The 26,228-nt window shown below is 43.4% G+C and overlaps 2 protein-coding genes across 4 annotated transcripts in view; one reads left to right on the top strand and one right to left on the bottom strand.

Moving 5' to 3' along the window:
• INTS8 (integrator complex subunit 8) overlaps positions 1-4,280 on the top strand; it is a 33,258-nt gene extending 28,978 nt beyond the window's left edge. Inside the window, exons 27-28 of the mRNA XM_069957302.1 lie at positions 3,082-3,125; positions 3,622-4,280. Of these exons, the coding sequence (XP_069813403.1) occupies positions 3,082-3,125; positions 3,622-3,738 (161 nt within the window). The 3' untranslated portion in view covers positions 3,739-4,280. The remainder of the gene's footprint in view (positions 1-3,081; positions 3,126-3,621) is intronic.
• CCNE2 (cyclin E2) lies at positions 3,780-26,228 on the bottom strand. Of its 3 annotated transcripts, none has more exons than XM_069957304.1 (12): positions 26,142-26,228; positions 12,243-12,278; positions 11,121-11,211; positions 10,817-10,876; positions 10,234-10,391; positions 9,975-10,110; positions 9,522-9,668; positions 8,618-8,713; positions 8,397-8,531; positions 7,770-7,881; positions 7,367-7,524; positions 3,780-6,807 (listed from the first exon to the last, which is right to left on the bottom strand). In XM_069957304.1, the coding sequence occupies exons 2-12, from the start codon at positions 12,254-12,256 to the stop codon at positions 6,700-6,702; spliced, it is 1,215 nt and encodes a 404-aa protein (XP_069813405.1). In that variant the 5' UTR covers positions 12,257-12,278; positions 26,142-26,228; the 3' UTR covers positions 3,780-6,699. The 3 variants fall into 3 exon arrangements, with proteins under 3 accessions (XP_069813405.1, XP_069813406.1, XP_069813404.1); XM_069957305.1 differs by lacking the exon at positions 26,142-26,228 and adding an exon at positions 15,146-15,234; XM_069957303.1 differs by lacking the exon at positions 26,142-26,228 and adding an exon at positions 13,800-14,532.

The raw sequence follows: 26,228 nt of genomic DNA, 5'->3' as shown, positions 1-26,228 counted from the left end.
AGGATCTGGGGTGATGATTCATGCCCCTGGGCTCTCTGTAACACTATTCTAGATATAAAGAGGAAGATCTGCACTTCCTTTATATTTTGCTGCCTCATTGTTTATGTAGCACTTGGGGCAGGCGCTTTATATACCAGAAGTCTGTAAACCTGCTCCCGCTACTTGCTGCTCCGTGGGGCACATTTAGGAAACTTATATGTTTTACTTTGCAACTGTTTTCAGTTTCGCAGGACTGCAGTTATTTGCTGTTAATGAACAGGAGAGCAGTAAAGACAAAGCTTTTTTTTTTTTTTTGCCAGTGTTACAAAAATCATGGTAAAAATCATCATTTTTATTGATCTTTCTATAAAATTGTGGTTAAAAACACAGTGGTGTTGCAATGCCGTAACATAGCATGAACACATCCTTAAGGGCAGCTAATTGGTGGGGTGCTGACACCCGTGCGGGTGTCAAACAGGAGTCGCCCTGTAGCGCCAACCTTAAAGGGGTTTTTCAGTCAAAATAGACTGACCCATTCCCGATCAGATATTCAGCCGCTGCACTACATAGTCTGCAGGGCCAGAAGCCATAAGTGCATGCGCCAAACATATCTGTAATGGGTCATCAGTCTACTTTGGCTGGAAAACTGCTTTAAAGGGGTTATCCAGCGCTACAAAAACATGGCCACTTTTCCCCCTCTCTTGTCTCCAGTTCAGGTGCAATTAAGCTCCATTTACTTCAATGGAACTGAGTTTCAAAACCCCACCCAATCTGGAGACAACAGTAGGAGGAAAGTGGCCATGTTTTTGTAGCGCTGGATAATCCCTTTAAGGATCACTTAGGCTGGGCATACAGGGCGATTCAGGTTTGTGAGACCCGGGGAGGGGGGGGGGGGGGGGGGTGTACAACCCTCAGCCCTTGAGCTGTTATAGAACTACACTTCCCTTCATGCCTGGACAGCTAGGGGCTGGAGGGCCCCAGCTTATATGCACCCCTGAATAAGTGAGGGCCACATAAATAATCCTTTAGAATAGATCTTTGTAACCTGAATGCTTGTTCGGCCATCAGTGATTATAGGTGTATTGCCACCTTTTTAGACCTTGTGTTCTTTGTGCAGTTACCTAGAACACCCAGTTAGGTTTTAGATCCCAGAGTTAATTTGGAAGTAACAGCTTACCTCCCTCTGTAAAAGTTTTGTTATTCACAACCAATCAGATCACTCGCTTTGTTTTTTCAGAGGTGCTAAAAAACAATTGCACCTAAAAGCCTTGGTGTCCCCCACAGCAGCCAGGTTGTGATATGTGACAACTCTGTACAGGAACTCTGCTGGAATCCATCACTGTAGTAAAATGTAAATCCCTCAGAATCCAGGTGCTCTGCATTTCAATGAGTGGTGTGCAGAGCCAGGAATACACATGATACGCAGCAAAAGGAAAGGGGCTCCATTGTGTGTAGTGTAAATCATCTCTAGTGACTGCTGTCAGAGCGGAGGAGAATGTGCTCCAGACCAGTCGTGTCCGGCCGCTGCTGGACCATGAACACTCCATTTGTGGAATAGTCTGCAGGAAACAGGCCGAGACCTAAGGGCCCTATTCCATCGGACGATTATCGTTCGCATAATTGTTAATGATCTCAAACGACCGCTATTGCGACCTGAAAACGTTCACTCATTTCCATGGAACGATAATTGTTACTTATGATCGTAATTGTGATCGTTTTTTCTTCGCTATTTCGTGAACGACTGAACAATGTCTTATTTAATACGAACGATTTGCAAACGAGAAACGATAAAAATAGGTCCAGGTCTTAAAGCGATCAACAATTTTTCGTTCGGTCGTTAATCGTTAACTGCATTTCAACTGAACGATTATCGTTTAGGTTCGAACGATTTAACGATAATCAGACGGTGGAATAGGGCCCTAAGCCACACTAAGTAATGAGGGGAACAGACATTACTAGGATTTTAGTTTAAGGGGAACTATCAGCAAGTTAGACAAATCTAACCTGCTGATGGCTCCCTACAGAGCATGGGGCTGGGAGACCACCAGTTCAGTTTGGTGTGGAATTTTTAATAGGCCTCGTGCACAGAACTTGCCAACGCTTCTGCAGAAACCCGAACATCTGTCAGGAGCTGCGTATGACTATCAAGTGAACTTGCTGTGACAGGTGTTAGGACTATCTATACACTGAACCACTTTAATATAAAGTGGACAATCCCTTTAATGCTACCATGTGTACTCACAGCAGCTCCCTGTGTACCTTAAAGGAGTTGCCCACTTTATATTAAAATAGTTCAGTGTTCAGTATAAGTGTACTCTGTGTACCTCAGAGGCAAAATCAGATTCCCCTCCTCCAGGCCGTGCTGCCCTGTGGTAATTCTGGCCATAAGATGGCTGACATGGAGGAGCATGTGACCATGCCCCGGCCCGCCCCCCACTGAGCCTGTATATGCTTATGGTGGACACTGGGGGGCAGGGCATGGTCACATGCTCCTCCATGTCAGCCATCTTATGGACAAACTCGTAAATGGAGCTTAATTTCAAACTGCACCTGAACTGGAGACAACAGTTTTTGTAGCGCTGGATAACCCCTTTAACCTTTTGAGGCTTGGGTTAGAGGGCTCAAAAATGGACCAATTTTAGGGGTATGAGGGGGGGGGGGGGGGTAGCAGCAGTGGATTATAATACGGGCATTTCGGGCGGCAGCCCGGGGCCCTGAGCTCCTGGGGGGCCCATGACCACCCAAAAAGACTTATACTTTCAGTGGTGTACTGTCTCCTGGCTACACTTCCGCCATGATTTGCAAAAAATCTGTTTTTTTTTTTATGGCAATTATGCACAAATCGGGACATCATGACATATCTGTCCTGTACTATGAACGCCAGACTAGTGCGGCCATAGTTACAGTGGGGTGGGGGGGCCCAGGCTTGGTGAACAGCCTGGGGCCTATGGTAAAGTTAATCCGCCCCTGGGGGGTAGTAGTAATAAAGTATAGAAGACATGACCTGTACCAGCCTTTACCATACTATCAAGGTTAGGATAAGATGGGCAGAATCTTTCCCCTTTTGAAATCCAGTTTCGACTTCTTTAACCGGTTCTCCAGACTTGCATCATAAAAGAGGAGAGATTGATAAGAGGCAAATAGCGGTAAGTGTATACATCTATTGGGATTTCAGATTGAACACAATACATTGTGTATGTCTATCCTTATGCAGCAGCCTATAATGTGAAGTACATGACATCCACACCATTAAACAGGGAGGGTGCATTGAAAATCTGCAGTGTGTCTAAAAAACCCCAATGCAAACTCAATACTGAGGCTCTGTTCACACTGCTATTAGGGTTTCCATTATAATGGCAGCAACCCATCAGACAATGGAACCTATTGACTTGATAATGGGTTCTGTTTTGACTGTAGTGTCGCTTGCTGTGTTATTGTAACCCAGTCTAAGTTAATGAGGTTGGTAAATCCCCATTCACCAACATCATGTAACAGGTGATGTCATAAAGTACAATACAATATGGGCACATGGGAGGGCATAATAGGTACTGTATTGCATGGCATTATAAATATATATAATATAAAAAAAATGATCTGTACACAGTACATGCATATAAAATTATGTATTCATTCTCTCCATAGATAAAAGCCATAGGACAACCAGAGCTGAATTCCAGCAATCCCGAGGAGGTCTTACAGCTGGCTGCCCAGAGGCGGAAGAAGTCTTTTCTCCAGGCAATGGGAAAGCTGTATTTCTGAGTGTGGAAATAACGTCTGGTCAGACACAACATAAATAGCAACTGTTTATTTTATACATATATACACGTTTTTGTACAGACATCTGATGAGATGAAAAATATACAAATTCATAATGTATTTACAAGTGTACATGTTATTCCCAGAAGACAGTGGTGTGAGAACAGGAACTACACATAGAGCCCTGTGCTCTGGCCATGACAGTATGACATAGAAGCCAATAGCAGCATCACTGAAAGGCACCACATACTGTACGTATGTGGAGGTTAAAAAGGTATTTAGAATACCAGCACCCAGTTTATTTCAGAACATTTGAGTGAAATGTTCAGTTCTAGTAAAAGTCAGAAAACTTAGTAGGCTAGATGTTTCCTGAACAGTCAGTGATGAAAGCTCCCACATCACCAGTTATGCAAAGTATAGAAAAGAGAACGCACTATAGTCCACGTACAGCTGATAGTATTTAAAGGTAGAATCACATGTACAAAGGGCTAAGAGGTTATGACCAGATTCACACAAGCGTATCATAGGCGCATTTTTGTATGCGTATTGCATGTTTCCGCCTGACCATATTTCTGTTAGTTCAGATCAGAAACATAACAATATGATACACGTGTAAAGCCAGCATAATGCTGTGGACTTGACTGTAAATCTGCATCCGTTTCCAATACAGAGGATGCTGCAGAGATTTAGTCTGACAGATTTTCATTCCTTACATGTAGCAGTAGGGACAAACTGGGTGAATTCACAGCAAAGTAGCATGCCATGCATGGATTCACCCTTGAAAGGTGAAGGCTAGAGTTCAGCCAATCGGCAGAAAGACTGAATTCTATTGAATCATCATTCTGTCCATTTAGTTTTGTAAAGTTCTGCAGAGACACAGCCACTGGAGACTTCTCTGGGGAACTAAAACAAACTTTTACAAGACTAAAAGAATAGATGGCAGATTTAGGTTTAGGGTATGTGCACACTGCGAAATCTTTATGTAGAACTTCAGACTGTTCCACCCATCCCATAGGCTCCGTTCCATGCTCAGGAAGATTCTGCCATCCACACAAAGAATTGACTTGTCAATTCTTTGGGTGGATGGCAGAATCTGCCCGAGCATAGAACTGAGCCTATGGGATGGGCGGAACCTGCTTGAAGTTCTACTTAAGAATTCCACAGTGTGCACATACTCTTAACTGAACAAGAGTGCATCTTCACTAGACTTGAGCTGTACCGCTTTGAGGCCCTATTCACACATCAGTAATCCGGTCCATAATTTAACACCCACCACTACGGACAGGCTTTGGATGTGTATCTGTCCCAGTTTGCACAGATCCCGTTTTTTACAGATCATAGCAAATATGGGTGTGGAAAAGGGTCCATTTAAATAAATAGGTACTATACTGTCCAATTACGGATCTGTAATTGCGGACAGTAAAGTGTTGGTGTGTAAGGGTTCTGGGTTTGTTCCCTGGAGTCATATTCCAGCCTATCACAGAACAACTTTTACATGGCTAAATTAATTGATGGCCTATGCATTAGATTTGCTCGATTCTAGTGGAGACACAAAATTACTTACTTTTGGTTTTTAACCTCACAACAGAACAATAACTGCTTTTAAAATACTGTTTATTCCATAGTGTTTCACATACACTACTGAAGGAACAAAAGGGAACATTGGTCCACAGTGTAGAACCATATTGGGGTACGTTCCCAAGTGACAGATTTGCTGCAACTCTCCAGTTTGCTAAAATGTTCTTTATAAAAATTCTTGCACCAAGTCTGCCACATCAGGTATTGGTTGAGTACAGTACAACATACATTTTAAGACACCATAAAACAGTGGATTTAAGAGAAGCTGCAAATCACATCAACAGCATAAACCACAGGTGTCAAACTTCTGTCCCTCCAACTATTGCAAAACTACAATTGCCATCATGCCTGCTACAATGGGAATGTTAAGTTTTGCAACAGCTGGAGTGACACCCCTGGCATAGACTATTGTAGAATTGCTGATTTTCACTTTTCCTTACTGTATTCAAATCCACATTACACATGTGGAATTTTGTGCAAATTTGTTGGCCCGTTGACTCTTCATGAACCCAGCCTTGTAATAGTTTGCTGCAGGTTTATACTCCGCAATTCAGTATCCTTTCAATAAGGATGATTGTAAAGGTCCATTTAGACAGAGATTATCTGCTAAAGATTTGAGGCCAAAGCCAGAAACGGACTATATACAGAGATCAGGTCATAAAGGGAAGCCTGAGATTTCTCCTTTTCAAATCCATTCCTGGGCTTTGGCTTCAATCTTTGGCAGATAATCTGTGTAAATGGACCCTAAGTAACCCATAGCTAGGTGGACATTGTAACATTCTCGCACACTGACTAGTATTGAGAGAATAGGCAGAAGCCCACATAATGACAATTGATATCTTCACCTGCATATTTTAGTATATACATCATAAAATCAATCTAAGAAATAAATACTAAAAGTGACTAACTTCCTAGAAATACTTTCCTGGCAGGTCATGGAAAGGCGCAAATAAAAAAAAAAAAAAACAGTACCTGGTGTTATTGGAGCCTGCTGGTCATCCCTAAACCCCAGGCACTGTCAAGCAGAGCAGTGAAATCTGAACATTGTTATATGACCAGAAATAAAAGGTCAATAGGATGTGGAAAGGACCTTAAAGGCCAAATCCTACACTGCAAGCAATTTTTACTATAGTAACCTTCTTAAAACAAAGTGCGTGCACAAACATTTTACATCCATGTTCCTATACCGGCCAGATTGTGAAGAGGAGCCAATAAATTAAAGTTAGTAAACTACATACAAGAGCACTTAGGCAAGAGTGCTAGATCACTTATAACGTCCTCTTGAATCAAGACAACTCTTCCAGCTTCAGTGCACACAGAGAATGCTTCACGTAAGCTGCCATATGTGGCCCAATACATGAACTGTCCACTTAGAGAACTCTTCCATTATAAAGGAGTCTTCTCTGTACTCTTGGGAGGAGTTAAGATACCACCGACAGACACTGGAGATAGTCCTTCTGATAGGAATGCTTCAGGTTTTACTTTAACGTCATCCTGCAGGAGGAAAAACAAATAATTGTCAGATGATAAACTATGAGCCAAAGGACAAGGACAACATCCTGAGGGAATTCTAAAAATAATGGGGGGTTGCTCTTTCATCAGTGAAGTTCCTGACTGTTAGCGATCCTAAAAAGCTTGATATTTTTAGGGGAATATTGGAATGCGTAAAAAAAAAAAAAAAAAATTATATAGATAAAAATACGAACATAAATCTCAATGAATTTACAATTAATCCCTCAAAGCACTGGTTGAAAATAGAGGGTAATGGTGCATTTACACAGATTTATCGGACAGATTTTTTTTTTTTAAGCCAAAGCCAGGAATAGATCTGAAGAGGGGAGAAATCGTAGGTCTTTCCCTAATGACCTGTACTCCGTTTACAGTTCGTTCCTGGCTTTGGCTTCAAAAATCATGTCAGATAAATCTGTGTAAACAGACCCTAGCACATTAAAAATAATTCACAGGTGAAGACTAAAGTAATTCTGATAGTCACAACAAAAAAAAAACCTGTAGGTGATTTTATTTTAACAAAATGAACAGTCCATCCACATACCAGCATGTCGAGGTAGTTTATGTGAGTCTGGATGTTATGACGACCTTCTTCTGGAACCTTCTTAAAACTCTTTAGCTTCTGTGGAGGATTTCTTTGTATCACTCTCATAAAAGGAGCCATCCACTGGACACATGCCGAGATGTTCTCCCACTCCAGACCTGTTCGTTAGAAAAAAAAAAAAACGTATAGATCGTCTCAATACAATTCACCACATATGGGATTACAGCTCATCAACAAATAAAAATACAAACAATTTTAGTTTTTTTTTTTTTATATAGGCAGCAGTTTGACACATTTTCTCTTGGGTTTGGCTCAAGCTTCAGGGAAAAAAACAAAACTAATCTTATCTGAGACCAGCAATCATCCCCCAGGCAGGGCACCTAAATAAGGTTATAACGTATACCTGTAGCTTTGGTGACTACATCCATTGAAGTATAGTGGTATAAAGCTGTAGCTGCCAAAATCCTGTACTGGAAATCCAGTGAGGTAAGGTGAAGGATGCACAAGTCTAGGAGCTGTTGAATAAAAAATAAATAAATAAATTAATTAATTTAGGCTATTGCGGAAGTAACAGAGAAGAGATCTATGAGCTCAGAGTAATAAGTAGTATAGCACCCCATAACCCCTGGTCCTGTTCAGTCATCACAGCGAAGCACAATTCCCATCTTAAGAATACAACTAGAGGGGGTTTCCCACCTTGTACATGACCTGCATTATAGGCTATATATAATACAGGCTGAGCAGGTGTCTCCTGAGAAACATCAAGCACGCTCAGACAACAGAGTCCCCATTACATGTTGATGTGTGTCTGAATTATTTGCGGGATCAAAAAACCTTATTAGCCAGCAAATGAGCATTTGCCAGTTTACTGGCTGATGGCTGTCCTAGTATTAGGACCCTAAGACACCCAAGCAGGACCTATGAATTAGTGCCCCTTCAGTCACTGATGAATACCAAGAGTGAGTCTCAAGAAATGCCACCCACCTGTCCTGTACCCTACTTATGTGTAAGAAGGATTACTTCTACTTACTTGAGCTATCTGAATAAACTGTTCCTGGGAATACTGAGGTAATAGTAGTTTGGGGAGGTCTTTGAGAGAAGAGACTTGAAGGAAGAGATTTAACCAAGCAACTGCAGTCACCGGACTTAGTTCCCATTTCAAAGCCTAAAAAAAATTTAATTGATCAATGGATGAAGCAGAAAATACAATAATACATCAGAGTCAGTAACTGAGCGGGAATAAGACCTTACCTTAAGTATTATTAATTCCATTTCTATAATGTCATCCTCAGTGCATGCCCCGTCTGTCACATATGCAAACTCATGAAGCTTAGGGGGATAGATTTCCTGAAGCAAGAAAAAAATTAAAATAAATATAAAATAAAAAAATAAAAATCTAATAAATAAATAGCTATTGCAAGTGATTTTCCCAAATGGATTTAAAAATAGATAAGTTATTTAAAACCTGATTGGGCTGTAAAGTATTATCGAGCATACTCAGTCCAGCGCAGTCGCTCCGCTCCAGCCCGCTGTCCATTTACCTGCTCTTCTGATGGCAGGGCAGACACGGCAGCCAATCAGTGAGGCCCATCACTGCGGCTGCAGTGTACGCACAATGTCAGAGAAGGGAAGTAAACCGAGGCACCAGGGCAGACTAGAGCTGTGGAAATGGACTTGGGAGTGTATGCTCTATAGTATTTTATATAAAGCACTGCTTAGAACTATATGTTTTTTGTAATCTTAAGATCTTGGAAAAACCCCTTTAAATAAATTAAAAAAAAAAACAAAAAAACTATGTACGCATGTAAATAAAATTATATACCTATATAAATATACAAGTAAAATAAATTAGCAAAATATGTAAACAATATAAATATTAAATATACAATAAAATTAATGTGTAAACATTAAATGTATAAAGATTTATAAGTTAAATATAGAATATATAAATTACTATATACACAATATGTAAACAATAGAATAAATGTAAACATTAAATAAATATTTAAAGATTTATAATAAGTTAAATATAGAATATGTAAATAAATATGTAAACATTAAAATAAATATGTAAACATAAAATAAAAAATAAATTAAATAAAAATAAATAAATAGATAAATTAAATAAATAAATAAAAATAAATTAAATAAATACCTCTAGTTTTGAGGCGATGAACAGGGAGGTGACTCCTATTAGTTGAAGCATACTTTTGTTGACACACTTTTGTGTCAGCATAAATCTGTCAAAGAAATCTTGAGCGAGGTAAAAGGTTTCTCTATGAAGGCTATAAACTTCTGACACCTGAAGAAGAGGGGAGAAAAAAAAATTAAATTGTGGCCATCTACAGACTAGCGCATAGGTAATCAAACTAGTCTGCCCTCACAGCCCAGCCACCTTTCCCCACCTAGAAATACACTCCATTCAATGAATGAAGTGACAACCCCAGAAATGAAGACAACCCATGTAACCATGCCACTTCCTCTGGCGTACCCAGACATTATTTGGATAGCTAGTTATCTACATGGAAGCCATGTAAATGCTATATCTGCAACTATGGACAAGTGTGGCACAGTTCAATCCCTTTAAGTTACATTGAAGAAGACTTACCTCTATGAGCCAGTCCAACAATATGGATCGCATCTCCGCATTAAGACTGGAGTGGTATTGTAGCATACGACTGGAGTGAATGTATTTGGACTCCTTACTCAACATTTTCAGCCAGACATCTTTTGAGCTTCCCCAACTAGAAAAACAATGAGTTTTTGTGGTTACACATTGTATTTATTTTTTTAAACCTCATTTCCATCATGTACAGTCAGAGCCTGCAGAGACGCAGACATTTTTTTTTATGGCTTTGGCCCCTTACCTGAGGTCTGGTAAAGGAGATGGACTGATGAAGAGGTTCTGGAACCGGTATCGGGCAAACTTTGATATGTCCGGCATGACTGAAACTTCCTTTTGTGGCGTTTCAATAAGAATACAAGGAGTCGCCCCTCCGGTTGTTGTTATCTGTGACCAGCAGGCCTGTACAAAGCAAAGTGGGCAATTCAGCATTGTATGACAAGGACAAGTGATAAAAAGCAATCCACAGGAAACTACAAAGAAAACTGCTGCACAAAACATTTAAGCTGGAATCACACAGGCACTTTTTTTTTTAGCCAAACAAGAGTGGATAAAAAACAAAAGGGAAGAATCAGTCTACCATTCTTTAAAGTCCAATTCTGTGTTTGGTTAAAAATTGTGCACAACCTCAAGTCTTAAAGGGGTATTCCCATCTTGTAAAATGGCTGCATTTGGGATAGAAGGGGAGGTCAGTTTTTCCATGGCCTGACACAGTGCTACCCCTTTCTTCTCGTGATTAGCTGTGACTCGCACTGATCAGGAAGTGTCAGGATATACCATCTTTAATGACAGGTTTTATATTGGTTTGTAAAGTTCAGCATAATTACCTGGATCTCATAGTTGTGTCTTTTCGTATCCCACTGACTCTCATGTGCCGACATCATGTCCTATGTGAGAATAAAACACATTGTAAGTCTGCCGTACCATCCACAACAAAGACAGCATGAAAAGAAATCCAAATTTGCCTACAGCCCTCCCATTGAAGGAATCAGCCCGATCCATGGATCATACTAATGTAATGAGTAATATGCAGCCATCATTCAGCTAGGGTCATGTGCCCAGACCCCCTGGTCTACAACTGAGACACATGTTCCAGTGAATATTAGGGATAGAACGTTTAAGAATCCTCACCTCGGCTCTTCTTTTCCTTGTAGCAACTGCAACTGTAGACGGACATTCATTTTCTTCATCTCCTTTTCCATGTTTTGCTTGTAGGCGGCCACTGCAGATTAACAGGAGAAAGACATTGAGTAAAATAAAGACAACTGTACAGTGAGGCTATATGTAAGGTAATGCAGAGCATCTTGTGGTCCTAAAATGCCTGTATTACTGTGGCCTAGAAACTGTGCACCATATTGTGCCAATTTCTAACTGAAAGAACAGTACAGACATAAAAGGGTCTATTTGCACTGTAACCTAGACCGGTACAACACAGATCCATAATATAGCATTCTCTACATCAGGGATGGGGAACCTTCGGCCCCACAGCTGTTGCAAAACTACAATTCCCATCATGCTAAAGCTTCGGCTGCCCAGGCATGAAGGAAATTGTAGTTTTGCAACAGCTGGAGGGCCGAAGGTTCCCCATCCATGCTCTAAATCATTAAAATAAAACTAAAACAGGTTATCCCCGTCTACAGGATTGATATAAGTAGCTGATCAGTGGGGGTCATAAGAATGGAGGTCAATGAATAGAGCAGCCGTGTGCACGCTGGCCACCTCTATTCAAGAATGCACTATGAAAGCGAACCCATGATCTGGAGTTGGCCATGTATCCATGCTGCTGCTCTATCCACTTAGGGAAAGTGGACCTCTGTTCTCATAAATTATCAGGGTCCCCGCCAGTCAGCTAAACAGAATAGTGAATCATTAGAGATGAGCGAGTTTACAGTACTAGCAAAGCCCTTCAAGCTTGTCAGTCGCCAGCTTTTGAACTCTGCGCCACTCCTCTTCAGGTCCCTGGAAAAGCTGGATCCAGTTTTTCCAGGCACCCAGAGGGGAGCTGCACAGAGTTTAAAGACAGCTGGCTGACAAGCAGAGGGCCGAACCTAGTGAAGCGATCCGCTAGTACTATTATTTCTCTCATCCCTATGGATAACCCCTTTAATATTATGTACATACAGGACTGAAATACTTTAGTATGGACGTTAACTGAGATAATCTTGAAGTCAACATCAGTAGCATCTCAGACTTGTATGAACATAACCCAATGGGGTTCATCCTCCGAATGCAAAATGGTCCAAAGACACTCACCTTCTTCTTGACATTATTCAGAAATGAGAAACAAACCTGAAATAGAAAATAAGACATTGATTATAGATATGGACATTAGTCACTAGATACATGATAGACACAACACAAGAGCTAGGGGTGTAAGCCATGAAACACATAATATAATAGATCATTGCCACAACTGATCCTTCCTATAACATGTATATAATAATACATGTAGTATATAATAAGTTATTATCAGGATTGATCCTTTCTATATAATACAGGTATATATATATATATATATATTTTATAGGTATTATTCCCACAATCGATACTTCCTATAAACATATTATATAGATCCTTCCTACAAATAAATATATATATCGATAGATATCCTTCCTACAACATATCTATAATATTGATCCTTCCAATAACACATATATATATATATATACACAATTTATATGATTGATTCTTCCTAACATATGCGATAGAGAAATATATATATATATATATATATATATATATATATATATATATATATATATATATCCTTCCTATAAGACTAGTCTCTGTATATGTGAGTCAGTTGTTCTCAGGAGCACGCTGCTGCCCCCAGTGGCAGGCCGCGGTATGACAGCTCCCTGTGTGACTGCCAGGAAGGGTAAAAGCAGAATAAAACAGATTCTAATCGATTAATCAAAGGGTTAAACTATCGATTATGTCTCCCAGCCCCCCTTGTCGGTGTCCATAGCCGGCAGTGAGCCCACAAGCCCCCCGGGAGCGGCGATCAGCAGACTCCCGCCAAGCCGGGCACCCCCAGCCCAGGGACAGAGGAGGGGGCGCCCAGGCCGGGTGTCCGGGCACAGGATGGATGGGGGGTCCCCCCTACACCCCCGGGCGGTATACAGAGGGGGAGCCCGGGGGCCGCTCCGGGAATGTTCCGCGCCAAATTATAGAGAGCGCCCATGACTTCCCTCCAAAGCCTGGGGGGCGGGTAACTCACCCGGATTCCTCTCACACACCCGGCACTAACAGATGGCGTTTACCCGCCACATTCTACAGGGGGATCGGGGTGACACCGAGCTGCAGCCACAGCCCCCCTCCCCCCAATATACAGACCCCCTCCCCCCAATATACAGACCCCACCAGGGCTGATGACTGACACCCCAATACTGCACCCTGACACCCGGATTTACCCTCTCACCGCCAGACAGGCAGATTCAGTAGCCACAATGGTGAATCCAGCCAGAGCTGTGCACAGGATGAGGCGGGGACCCCCCAAATATGCGACCCCCCAGATATGAGCGGGAAGCAGGCGGGCCCTGGGGATCTCTATGGGATCTATAGGTGATCTGCGGGGATCTGGGATCAATACAAGGTCTATACATTATATATATATATATATATATATATATATATTATATTACAGTACATACAGAGATAGGACTATGCATCAATATAAGGAGCAATAGAAATGGCTATACATGCAGTGTACAAGGCAGTATATAGAAGGTATATAGCAGTGCATATCATGTATAAAGCAGTATAGATATAGTATACAGTATATAGAAGGTATATAGCCCCAGCACTCACCAGTCACACACTTGCAGTTGCAGCAGCAGCCCCGGTTCTCAGCTGATCAGCTGGCGCCAAGCCTCTTTATACAGGCAGAGGAGGGGACGGCGCATGCGCGGGGGGGTCTGGGCCACCACTGCTGTTCTACAGGTTGTGCCCCCCCCTGCTGCCCAGCTGGGGGGAGGGGGTTGGCATACATGCTAATATGGCCTCACCTTACTTTATTCCTGAATTAGGAAATGCAGAGGTGTTGCTATTGTAATGGTGGAGGAGGGGGAGGATGAAAGGAAAAGACAGTAACCTGTACAGGACAGGGTGTGTGGCTCTGCAGCTGTTGTAGGACTACAGCACATGTGTGTCAGGGCAGGATGGGGGTTGTAGTTCTACATCAGGTTGGGGGGGGTTGGGGGGGGGGGGGCACTGAAACTGAAGTGTGTGGTGTGCTGTGTGTGCAGTAATCATATCTCCCCAGGATTGGAATGAACCCTCCTGAATTATAGTAGAACCCTATGGTGGGTGAAGGTCATCTCACTTTAATCGTGGGGGTGTCTGGTTATTTTAGTCAGAAAACATATACGCTGAAACACGACAGCCCTTGTGACCTAAACTGCGTCATAAGTGACATGGCGCTGTAGTCTGTATACACTATAGAGATGAACCTCTCACCAGGTAGAAAAGATGGCGGCAGCAATAGGATTATGAATGAGAACTGGGGTCCATGCTACTTCACATATAAGAAAAAAAAGAATTTTTTTTATATATATATATATATATATATATAAGCATTCACCAAATCTGTCTCTCCAGCTACAACTCCCATCATATCCTGACAACCAATGTCCCTCCTGCCTGGACCCTTCTACCATATAAAATGATGAGAGTAAAAGCCAGAGAGCCACATGTTTGAGGGGGACATTGTATTAGTATATATTCATACAATGCAGATTTTCAGCAATGGGTTTTGGTGCAGGACCCCTGCGGGTTTTCTGATCTGCATTGTGTGGACACCGCCCTTACTTCATATTATATATATATATATATATATATATATATATATATATATACACTCATAAATAGGTGCATTCTCCCAGTTAAGGAGGTGCCGGCCCATTGTGGAGGGGTTTACGACACACACAGGTTTTCAATCAATTATTCGTTGGCCACTAAATGGCATCAATACAGGTGACCATTTGGCTGCTGTTACCTGCCGTGTCCGGACGTGCGACATAACACATCCTATTACCAGTCCCCATTCACACGTGTAATACAGATACAGGATTGGGAGAATAGGTGGGATGGATACATGAGAGGGAAAGGAGGTGCAAAATGTATGAAACGTGTAGGTGTACAATGCTATAACCTACATAGATAGTAATGGCCGGAATAGGAAGACGTCGTCTATGTATCCTGACCGTAACGCTCTACTTCAGCCCCACGGCAGGAATACGGATCACTAGGACCGGTCGACAATACCAGCTGGTCACTTTATTACGCCAAAGACCACGGACCCAGTGTGGAGCTATAGAGCAGGGATGGGGAACCTTCGGCCCTCCAGCTGTTGGCTGTCCAGGCATGATGGGAATAGTAGTAGTTTTGCAACAGCTGGAGGGCCGAAGGTTCCTCATACCCACTATAGAGCAGCGCTCCCTAACTTGTGCATTTCCACCTATTGCAAGACTACAACTCCCATCAGGCCCTGAACACAATAAAAGCCTTCATCGCCAACTATGGTGCTGTAAAGTGCAGTTTCCCCCAAAAAAACAGAAAAACTACTACTCTCATTATGGAGGCTGTATAATTACTATAACCCTCTTCCTCTACGACCCCTATAGTAATGTTCCCCAACCTGTGACTCTCCATGTGTTTCAAAACTACAACCCCCATCATGATGAAAGTTGTAGTTTTTCTAGTGATGCGTCATAGTCTAGAGCAGGGGTAGAGAACCTTGGCTCTCCGGCTGTTGCAAAACTACAACTCCCATCATGTTTGGACAGCCAAAGCTTTAGCTGTTCAGGCATGATGGGAGTTGTAGTTTTGCAACAGCCGGAGAGCCAAGGTTCTCTACCCCTGGTGTAGAGGCACTGGGGCTCAGGTGTGACTGCTGCCTCTATAGTAGTGTCCCCCAAACTACAACTCCTCATCTCTTGCCAAACTACAACTCCCATCATGCCCTGACAACCAAATACTGCAATGGCTGGGGCCTGTGAGGACTATATAAGACACCGCTAACACTGATATTGCAGATTTTGCTGTTGCACCACTGACAGTGATGCTGTATTAACAATTCCCTATGATAACTATCCCTGGCACATTAGTATGGCACCCTCATGCACAATGTCTGCCCAGCTGATAATCAACATATTACAGGCTCTACAGGATGTATATATGACTTATATGTATATGATATGTTGTATGTAACATGGCCCTGACAGACTTTGCAGCAGCTGCCTTATGGCTGCCACCTTCCCCCACATAACATTCTGTTTGTCTACAATGGACGGTTTCAAAGGTCACAGAAGTTCCTTTTATTTTATTAACATAGACTGTGGTGAGTAAAGGGGGGGCGCCGGGAGGCCGCAGGCTCCGTGTATCACGGCCGCCCCCCTCTTTGTTATCGGGCAGATCCCGCCAGTGATGAGCTCGGTCATCACCCGCTCTTTTCCACCCTCACACACAGCTTTAAATTTCCCGCTACTTTTTTTTTTTCTTCTCGACATATCAACCTAGCCACGCCCACGGGCGGCAGCGGCAGCCAATGAGAAGAGAGAAAGTCAGAACAACGTGGCCGGCACTCGGATGTAAACACAAGGGAGCTGCGGCACGTGGTGTGGGCGGGGCGGCGCAGCTGTCAGTGAGAGGCGGGCGGGCAGGCTGGGAGCCGCACGCGCTGCCCTTGTGTCAGCCCAGGACAGCTGTGTTTGGACGGAGTAAAACAATTTTGCAGCATTTCCTTTACGGTTGCCGAATACCATTTCCTGTTGTTAATAAAACGATGTAATATGGATTAAAAACGCAGATTCTAGTTAAAAAAAATAAATAATACGGACAACTCTTAAAGGGTCGAGACACACCTGGCAGTTTCCTTTAAAAAAAAAAAAAAAAAAAAAAACTCAGCTGAATGTAAATAGAGTAAACCGTGACATATAAACACAATGGGGGAGATTTATCAAACATGGTGTAAAGTGAAACTGGCTCAGTCGCCCCTAGCAACCAATCAGATTCCACCTTTCATTCCTCAGACTCTTTGGAAAATGAAAGGTGAAATCTGATTCACTTTACATGTTTGATAAATCTCCCCCCCCATACCTACAACGCTGCTGGTTTATGGAGTTTTTGCTGCAATTTTTTCAAAACACACACTAATATACAGTGGTGCCTTGGATTACGAGCATAATTCGTTCTGGGACTGCACTTGTAATCCAAATCCACTCTTAAACCAAAGCAAATTTTCCCATAAGAAATCATTGATATGCAGACAATTGGTTCCACATCCCAAAACTATTGATTTTTCTTACTCTGAATAACATGTAGAACAGATGAAACAAAATGAGAAACAGATGAATATGTGATATTATAAGTTACTGTACAGTATAGCAATCAGCATGTGGTGTATAATGTATAGTAAGGGCATAAAATAGAGAAGCAGGGTTGCTGCCAGAGGTCTGTGTGACAGAAACTTTTCTATACAGCAGTGTGTATAGCTGAGTGTAAGTGCAGGCATATTATAGCAGCAGTGTGTATAGCTGAGTGTAAGTGCAGGCACATTATAGCAGCAGTGTGTATAGCTGAGTGTAGGTACATTATAGCAGCAGTGTGTATAGCTGGGTGTGAGTCCAAGCACATTATAGCAGCAGTGTGTATAGCTGAGTGTAAGTGCAGGCAATTTATAGCATCAGTGTGTATAGCTGAGTGTAAGTGCAGACACATTATAGCATCAGTGTGTATAGCTGAGTGTAAGTGCAGGCACATTATAGCAGCAGTTTGTATAGCTGACTGTGAGTGCAGGCACATTATAGCAGGAATGGAGTGGCTGGGGAACACAAGGGCTGACAGACTGCAGGGAGCATGAAGGAATGAGCAGTACAGATGTGGGCACATAACTGCAGCACTCTCTGTCCGGGGAGAGAGGGGTTAAAGCTATGAAGAGATAACCTCCACAATCTTGTCCCCTGATGCAAGCCCCAGTCTGAAGTGGATTTGCTATGATTTGGAAGGTAAGTGAGACTTCCTGGGTCAGAGTACAGGGCTGTAGACCCATCTATGCAGACCATGCCCCTCCTCCACTCCCTCTCCCACCCAGTACAGGGAGCTCTTAAACCAAAGCAATGCTCTTAAACCAAGTTAGAATTTTGAAAACCTGTGAGCTCTTCTTTCAAAACGCTCTTAATCCAAGTTACTCTTAAACCAAGGTACCACTGTATATATTATATATAAATACTGTGCTTTTCTCACTACAATCATCGTGATTCTATCATCATGCAAGTCTAGAGGGTAAAAGTCAGAAAAACACATTCACACACACTTGAATGTTTTTGGGGGTGAATGTATGGGGGAGCTGTATGGGGGTAAAACACCACAAACTACATGATATAGACACTGCGGGGGGGGGGGGGGGGGGGGGGGGGGGGTATTATCACTGTACGTCTGTGGCTTGGTGTTAAAAGGGTATTTCAAGAAAAATTAACTTCTCCCCTATCCAAAGAACAGGGGACAAGAAGGAAGAGATTATGGGAGTCTGACCTCCGAACTCCCCAGCAATTCCTATATTGAGCCCCCCAATTCTTTGTTATGTATAGAGCTGTGGGTGCGGTACGTGACCTGCGGCTCTATTCATTCTTATGGAGGTGGCGGAAAGAACAGAGTAAGGACCCTATTACATGGAATGATTATTGTGCAAAAAATCGTTATATCGTTCAAATTTAAGCGATAATCATTCTGTGTAATTGAAGGCAATGATCGAAAACTCGTTCGTGTGTCATTGATCATTGAGTTAGATCTGAATCTAAAATTATTATTAATCGTTCGCTGTAATTCCACATTCGTTCGCTCAAGTTCCGCATTTTTTCACTAATCGTTCAGTGTAATTGCACATTGTTCATTGTTTTGCTTGGATCAGAAGGAATAAACGATCATAGTAACAAGCATAGGGACAATCGTAACTAACGACTATCGTTCTGTGTAATATGGTGAACAATTTCAGGTTAACGATAAACAATCTCGTTTGAGATCGTTTATCATTAGTCGTTAATTGTTAAAAATCGCTCCGTGTAATTGTACCCTAAGCTGAAAGACCCCTGTACTAGTCTTTCTACAGCACCTCCATAGGAACAAATAGAGTTGCGGGTGCCGTACTCATAACACAAGCCGGGGGCCTGTTTGCGCAATAGCTCTATTTGTGACTTTTGCCACGCAGCTGTGTCAGTACAGTGGCGTGAAGATTTTAACTTTTTTGTCGCTCCCAGCAACATCATGATACCTGGTGCCGGGAGGTCCGTAGCACATCTTTTGTGCAAGAACTGTATTTACGGACTGTCCCACAACATTTCTGAATCGTCTCAAATTTATGAAGATCTGTGCGCCATTTTGATAAATGTGGCACACGGAAAAACTACTCAGAAATGCAAAGGCCACATATACACAAACACATTTACACCTACTATAATAAGTTCCCCCTGCGGATTCTGTCGCTTGCATCTCCACCCATCTCATAGACTCTATTTATCTCATTCTATGGTCAGACGGATTCCGCCGTCCGCCCAAAGAATAGACATGTCCCATGGGCGGACGGCGGACCATAGTATGAGTCTAGGGCCATTGTATGACCATAGTATGGAGTCTGGCCATAGTATGGAGTCTAGGGGACCGGCGGTGATGCGAGCGTCAGACTCCGCTGTAACTTCTCCGTGTGGATTCCTCAGTGTTAATGCATCCCTAAAGAGTGGTGCTGTCTCTGGAAGAAAGTGGTCATGTTTTTGTAGCGCTGGATACCCCCTTTAAAGGGTACCTGTCATTTGGATTAAAGGGATGCTGGGCTTAGGGCCCTATTACACTGGATGATTATCATGCAGAAAATCATTAAATCGTTTGAATTTAAGCGATAATCGCCCTGTGTAAAAACCTTTGTGTGTCATTGATAGTTGATTTAGATCTGACCCTAAAATCATTGTTAATTGTTCGCTGCAATTACGCATTTATTTACTAATCGTTCAGTGTAATTCCAAATCGTTCCTTTTGCTGGGATCAGACGGAGTAAACAATCGCAGTAACGATCGTCGTAACAAGCATAACTTATGCTGCGTTTACAAAAAAGGAATAATTCGCCCAAACGATCAAATATCGTTTGAAAAATCATTATTGCGATTGTTTCAAGATTGCTTAAGTCTATCTAAGTCTTAAAATCGCTTTGTCTAATACAACTCTTAGGGGCATTCACACATCTGCAAAATACTGTACATGCACAGCCAGTATTCTGCGGAGCGGAGCTCAGCACCCCAGCATCTCCAAGATTCAGTCCACAGAATACTGTTTGTACTGTTTGTGCATAGACAGTATTTAGTGGATGTGTGAATGCCCCCTTAATCTCTGCTCTTAAAGGGGTTATCCAGTGCTACAAAAACATGGCCACTTTCTTCCAGAGACAGCACCACTCTTGTCTCCAGCTTGGATGGGGTTTTGCTGCTCAGTTCCATTGAAGCTTAATTGCAAACCACACCTGACAAGAGTCGTGTTGTCTCTGAAATAGAGATGAGCGAACCTCGAGCATGCTCGAGTCCATCCGAACCCGATTGTTCGGCATTTGATTAGCGGTGGCTGCTGAAGTTGAAAAAAGCCCTAAGGCCATGTGGAAAACATGGATATAGTCATTGGCTGTATCCATGTTTTCCAGACAACCTTAGAGCTTTATCCAACTTCAGCAGCCCCCGCTAATCAAATGCCGAACAATCGGGTTCGGATGGACTCGAGCATGCTCGAGGTTTGCTCATCTCTACTCTGAAAGAAAATGGCCATGTTTTTGAAGCCCTGTAGCCCTTTAATAGCCATTATAAGTTACATTGGAAGGATGACACTTCCAGACAACAAAATAGCTGAAAGCCCCACAGGCTTGTTATAGCTGTTTAAAGTGAAGATGAAAGGGCCGAACGCTTTTGCCCCTATCGATCAGCAGGGATCTTCGCACCCCGACCCCCACAATACAAACCTCTGACATGTCCCTATTAGAGATGAGCGAACCGGGTTTGAGTCGATCCGAACCCGAACGTTCGGTATTTGATTAGCTGGGGTAGCTGGGGCTGCTGAACTTGGATAAAGCTCTAAGGTTGTCTGGAAAATATGGATACAGCCAATGACTACATAGCCTTAGGGCTTTATCCAACTTCCGCAGCCACCGCTAATCAAATGCCGAAAGTTCGGGTTCGGATCATCAGGTTCGCTCATCTCTAGTCCCTATAACATGTAAAAAGTTAGTCAAATGCTAGGTAGCCTTTAGGGTATGTTTACACGTACCGACTCGCAGCGGTCAAGGTCCTGGCGGGCCCCTGTGACTACATACTCGCTAATTGGTACGTGTGAACGTACCCTTAAAGAGTTTATAATGATATTTTTGTAAGCATTTTTAATTAGCATCATCAATTGTGATATATGTGCAGTGTCTTTTCACACCATACCATACCTCCCAACTTTTGCAAAGAGCAAAGAGGGACATGTGCGCCGCGGTCCCAATAGCCACGCCCCCATAGCGACCCTCCATAGCCACGCCCCCATAGCGGCCCTCCATAGCCACGCCCCCATAGCAACCCTCCATAGCCACTCCCCTACAGTCACCACATGCTGCTGACTGAATAGTGCCCTATATAGTATCCAATCCCCCATTATAGGGCCCCACATAGTATCCAATGCCCCCATAAATGCCCCACATAGTATCCAATGCCCCCATATATGCCCCACATAGTATCCAATCCCGCACATAGTGCCCCACATAGTGTCCAATCCCCCACATAGTGCCCCACATAGTGTCCAATCCCCCACATAGTGCCCCACATAGTGTCCAATCCCCCACATAGAATCCAATCCCCCATATAGTGCCCCACATAGCATCCAATGCCCCCATATAGTGCCCCACATAGTAGCCAATGCCCCCATATAGAGCCCCACATAGTAGCCTATGCCCCCATATAGTGCCCCACATAGTAGCCAATGCCCAAATATAGTGCCCCACATAGTAGCCAATACCCCATATATGCCCCACATAGTAGCCAATGCCCCCATATATGCCCCACATAGTAGCCAATGCCCCCATATAGAGCCCCACATAGTAGCCAATCCCCCATATATGCCCCACATAGTAGCCAATGCCCCCATATATGCCCCACATAGTAGCCAATGCCCCCATATAGTGCCCCACATAGTAGCCAATCCCCCATATATGCCCACATAGTAGCCAATCCCCCATATAGAGCCCCACATAGTAGCCAATCCCCCCATATAGTGCCCCACATAGTAGCCAATCCCCCATATATGCCCACATAGTAGCCAATCCCCCCATATAGTGCCCCACATAGTAGCCAATCCCCCATATATGCCCCATATAGTAGCCAATCCCCCATATAGTGCCCCACATAGTAGCCAATCCCCATATAGTGCCCCACATAGTAGCCAATCCCCCATATATGCCCACATAGTAGCCAATCCCCCCATATAGTGCCCCACATAGTAGCCAATCCCCATATAGTGCCCACATAGTAGCCAATCCCCCACATAGTGCCCACATAGTAGCCAATCCCCCATATATGCCCACATAGTAGCCAATCCCCCATATATGCCCCACATAGTAGCCAATACCCCCCATTAGTGTGGCCCCAGCGGAAAAAACAATAAACCAGTAACTCACCTGTCCTCCGGTCCCAGCAGCTCCTCTCCCGGCAGAGCGCGCACTCCCGTCATCCTCCGGGGCGGGCAGCGGGGTACAGAGTCACTGACTGTACCGGACGTGATTCATATAGAGGCTGCAGGTCACTTCCGGTACAGTCAGTGTCTGTATACCCCGCTGCCCGCCCCGGAGGATGACGGGAGTGCGCGCTCTGCCGGGAGAGGAGCTGCTGGGACCGGAGGACAGGTGAGTTACTGGTTTATTGTTTTTTCCGCTGGGGCCACATATATTGCGGGACACGGGGGGCCGTTCCGGGACCGCGGGACAGCACCCCGAAAACGGGACTATCCCGCGAAATCCGGGACGGTTGGGAGGTATGCCATACTGTACACTCACAAGTACAATATGATAAGACCACAATTCTATAATATTACATGATATTAAAGGGGAGATTTATCAAACATGGTGTAAAGTGAAACTGGCTCAGTTGCCCCTAGCAACCAATCAGATTCCACCTTTCATTTTCCAAAGAGTCTGTGAGGAATGAAAGGTGGAATCTGATTGGTTGCTAGGGGCAACTGAGCCAGTTTCACTTTACACCATGTTTGAAAAATCTCACCCTAAGTGCAGGAGCCTTCTTTATGTTGTCATATAGCTGGAAATAGCATATCACATGCAACTTTATTAGAAATTGCATGTACCCAGATTCTACAATATGGATCATAAAAGTTTAGGCCTCCTGTACACAAGTCCTGAACACAAAGTGACTGTATTTTAGGCTATACATCTCACTGTATGTATGTGCCATGCTGGGGCTGGAGTCTGCACCTGCCATCAGCCGGTGCATGGATTACATTGTATTAGCTACAGGGTGTAACATGCGATTATCCTGTTTCTGTGCAATGAGTCATTATTGCCTAGGGAGCCAAAACACCTTGCCCCACCAATGTACCTCATTGCATAGCGTTAAACAGATGCCAGATTATACTTGTTGCAACTTAACCTGTATCAGACCTGTATGCAACACATTAATATAGGGGGTGAAGCTTTTTAGACCTTTTTGATACAGTATCATAGATATTCCATTAGAGGAAAATCTTTACAGTCATGTGAATGGTGTCTAAAGAGTTCATGCACACATAAATGTCCCATGGCCTACATTGTAGGTATGCATTGTGCATGCTGACCTGTATTCTCCCACACATGGCAGACTGTCTGCACCATATACACTTATACAGTGATATAGCTAGGCCTAAGGCCTCATTCACACATATGTATGAATATAGAGTGGATCAAGAATACAGAACTCATGTTAAAGTGCCCATACACATTAAATGCAAGTTCCTGAACTCATCAATCGAATGTGTATGAGGGTGTCTTGACGCCTCCCAGATGGTAGATATTGAGAATAAGAAGGATCTGGCCTGTTGGAGTTAACCATGCTAGTTCCTTTGGGAGATAAGTTGCAGGGAATTCTTTTTTTTTTTCCCCCACTGAATACTCATGGATTTAGGGGAGAAAGAAAGTATAGCTTTTTGCCTTAAAGTGTCCCCATTATTTGACAAAACTTTTCAGGACATGTCAAAAGTTTGATTAGTCAGGGTCTAGTTGTTGAGACTCCAACCAGGAGTCTTATACGAACCGGGAGAAGCGTGTCTTATGGTGCGTTTACACAGGCAGATTTATCTGACAGATTTTTGAAGCCAAAGCCAGGCACAGACCATAAACAGGGAACGGATCATAAAGGAAAGACTGAGATTTCTCCTCTTTTCAAATCCATTCCTGGTTTTGGCTTCCAAAATCTGTCATATAAATCTGCCTGTGTAAACACACCAGTAGTGCTTCTCTCTCCCTGACTTGCTGTAGTTTAGGTGTCAAACTCAGGACCCTTCAGCTGTTACAAGACTACAATTCCCATCATTCTTGGACAGCCAAAGCTAAAGCTTTGGCTGTCCAGGCATGATGGGAATTGTAGTTTTGCAACGGCCCGATCTACTATAAGTAGATGGGAAGTACTGCAAGCCAGGGAGAGAAGCCTCAGCCACGAGCTTCTCTGTTCTTAGCACCCACACCCTAACCCCGTGATGGCGAACCTGTGACATGCGTGTCAGCAGTGACACGCGTAGCCATGTTCGCCAAGATGCGGCAGCATACAGAGAAGTATGTGGCTACGTGCCATTAAGGATTTCGGCGACGCAATACAGTAGCCAGGGTCTGGCAGTGCTCCCAGGCATGGCCCGCCCCAGCTACCCCACCGCACCTCCCGCTGTAAGTGTGCTCCACCTAAACCTGGCGACTGAGGGTGCATGCTGGTGAAGGCATGACGGGGCAGGGGGACTGGGGGTGTTATGCTGGTGAAGAGATGAGGGGGCAGGGGGACTGGGGGTGTTATGCTGGTGAAGAGATGAGGGAGCAGGGGGACTGGGGGTGTTATGCTGGTAAAGAGATGAGGGAGCAGGGGGACTGGGGGTGTTATGCTGGTAAAGAGATGAGGGAGCAGGGGGACTGGGGGTGTATGCTGGTGAAGAGATGGGGACTGGGGGTATATAACCCATCAAATTTTAATTTTTTTTTTCAATTGACAGGGTCACATATTTTATGTAAGCACCAAGGACTTAACAATGTAATTGTAGATTCCTTGAAGATAAACTTAAAGGTGACCATGTGATTAGATAAAAGCTAATGAAGAGAGATGATTTTACCCAAATTAATTGTTCTTAGGGGGAATTTAACAATGACCAATTGTTGGAGCTGACTAATGCCATTGTCTGGGAAGAAGTCAGCCATATATTTGTCAGGAACGGAATAACTGACATAGTTAGCACAAACACTCTTCGGTATATACAACTATACCGTACTGTATATTAGATACAGAACCAATAAATTCAACATCCAGAAAAAAAAAAAAAAAAACACAGGAAAAATACCAAGTGCATTGTGGGAATAGGAAATGTCACTTACAGCAGACGTCTAACTGCTGGGATTTTTACGCCCTTTCTAAAGTCAGTAAAAAAAATAAAAACTGATGAAAACACTGTATGTAAACCCAGCCGGAATCCTGTTATTGTCCCTGTAGGAACAGAGTGACTATTCCCGCATGAGGTCAAGGGCACCTGGGAAGTTGTGTACATAGAGATGCTATCGTCTACTGAAAGGTGAGAGTCAGCAGGGGGAGGGCTGAGCCTCTATGGTAATGGCTATTTACCCATAACACAGCCTCTCAGCCATCTTTAGGCCTGCATGCCTGGTCCTAACAAACTATGTAAAACTAGTAGTTATCATAACACAATTGGTGGAACCTTCTTTGCGATGGTTCATTATTGTGACTAGGACCCACCTTATTGCTTCTTCTCTAACTCTCGCTTACTATTAACCCCCTGCTGGCACCAATAAAGGAAACCGAGGAAAGCAAAACACAGAGCATCTACATGGCTCATAAAAGGAACAATAAAACTGGATGAACCAAACAATGGCGCTCGCCTCCTGTGTCTTACCTTATGCGGTCCTGACTCCAGGCTGTAATACTAGAGGAATAGTGCTGAAAGGTTAGTTTGGTTACACCCATAAGACCGCATTCACCT

Source organism: Dendropsophus ebraccatus, chromosome 2, assembly GCF_027789765.1.
Source record: "Dendropsophus ebraccatus isolate aDenEbr1 chromosome 2, aDenEbr1.pat, whole genome shotgun sequence".
NCBI lineage: Eukaryota > Metazoa > Chordata > Amphibia > Anura > Hylidae > Dendropsophus > Dendropsophus ebraccatus.
This window is presented reverse-complemented; position numbering and strand designations above follow the sequence as displayed.

What these genes read in the sequence shown, in the direction of transcription:
- CCNE2 (XM_069957304.1), bottom strand. An exon ending in GACACAACTATGAGATCCAG is followed by an intron (nt 10,392 to 10,816) that starts GTAATTATGCTG and finishes TGCTTTGTACAG; the next exon opens with GCCTGCTGGTCACAGATAAC. An exon ending in AGTTTATTCAGATAGCTCAA is followed by an intron (nt 7,882 to 8,396) that starts GTAAGTAGAAGT and finishes TTTATTCAACAG; the next exon opens with CTCCTAGACTTGTGCATCCT.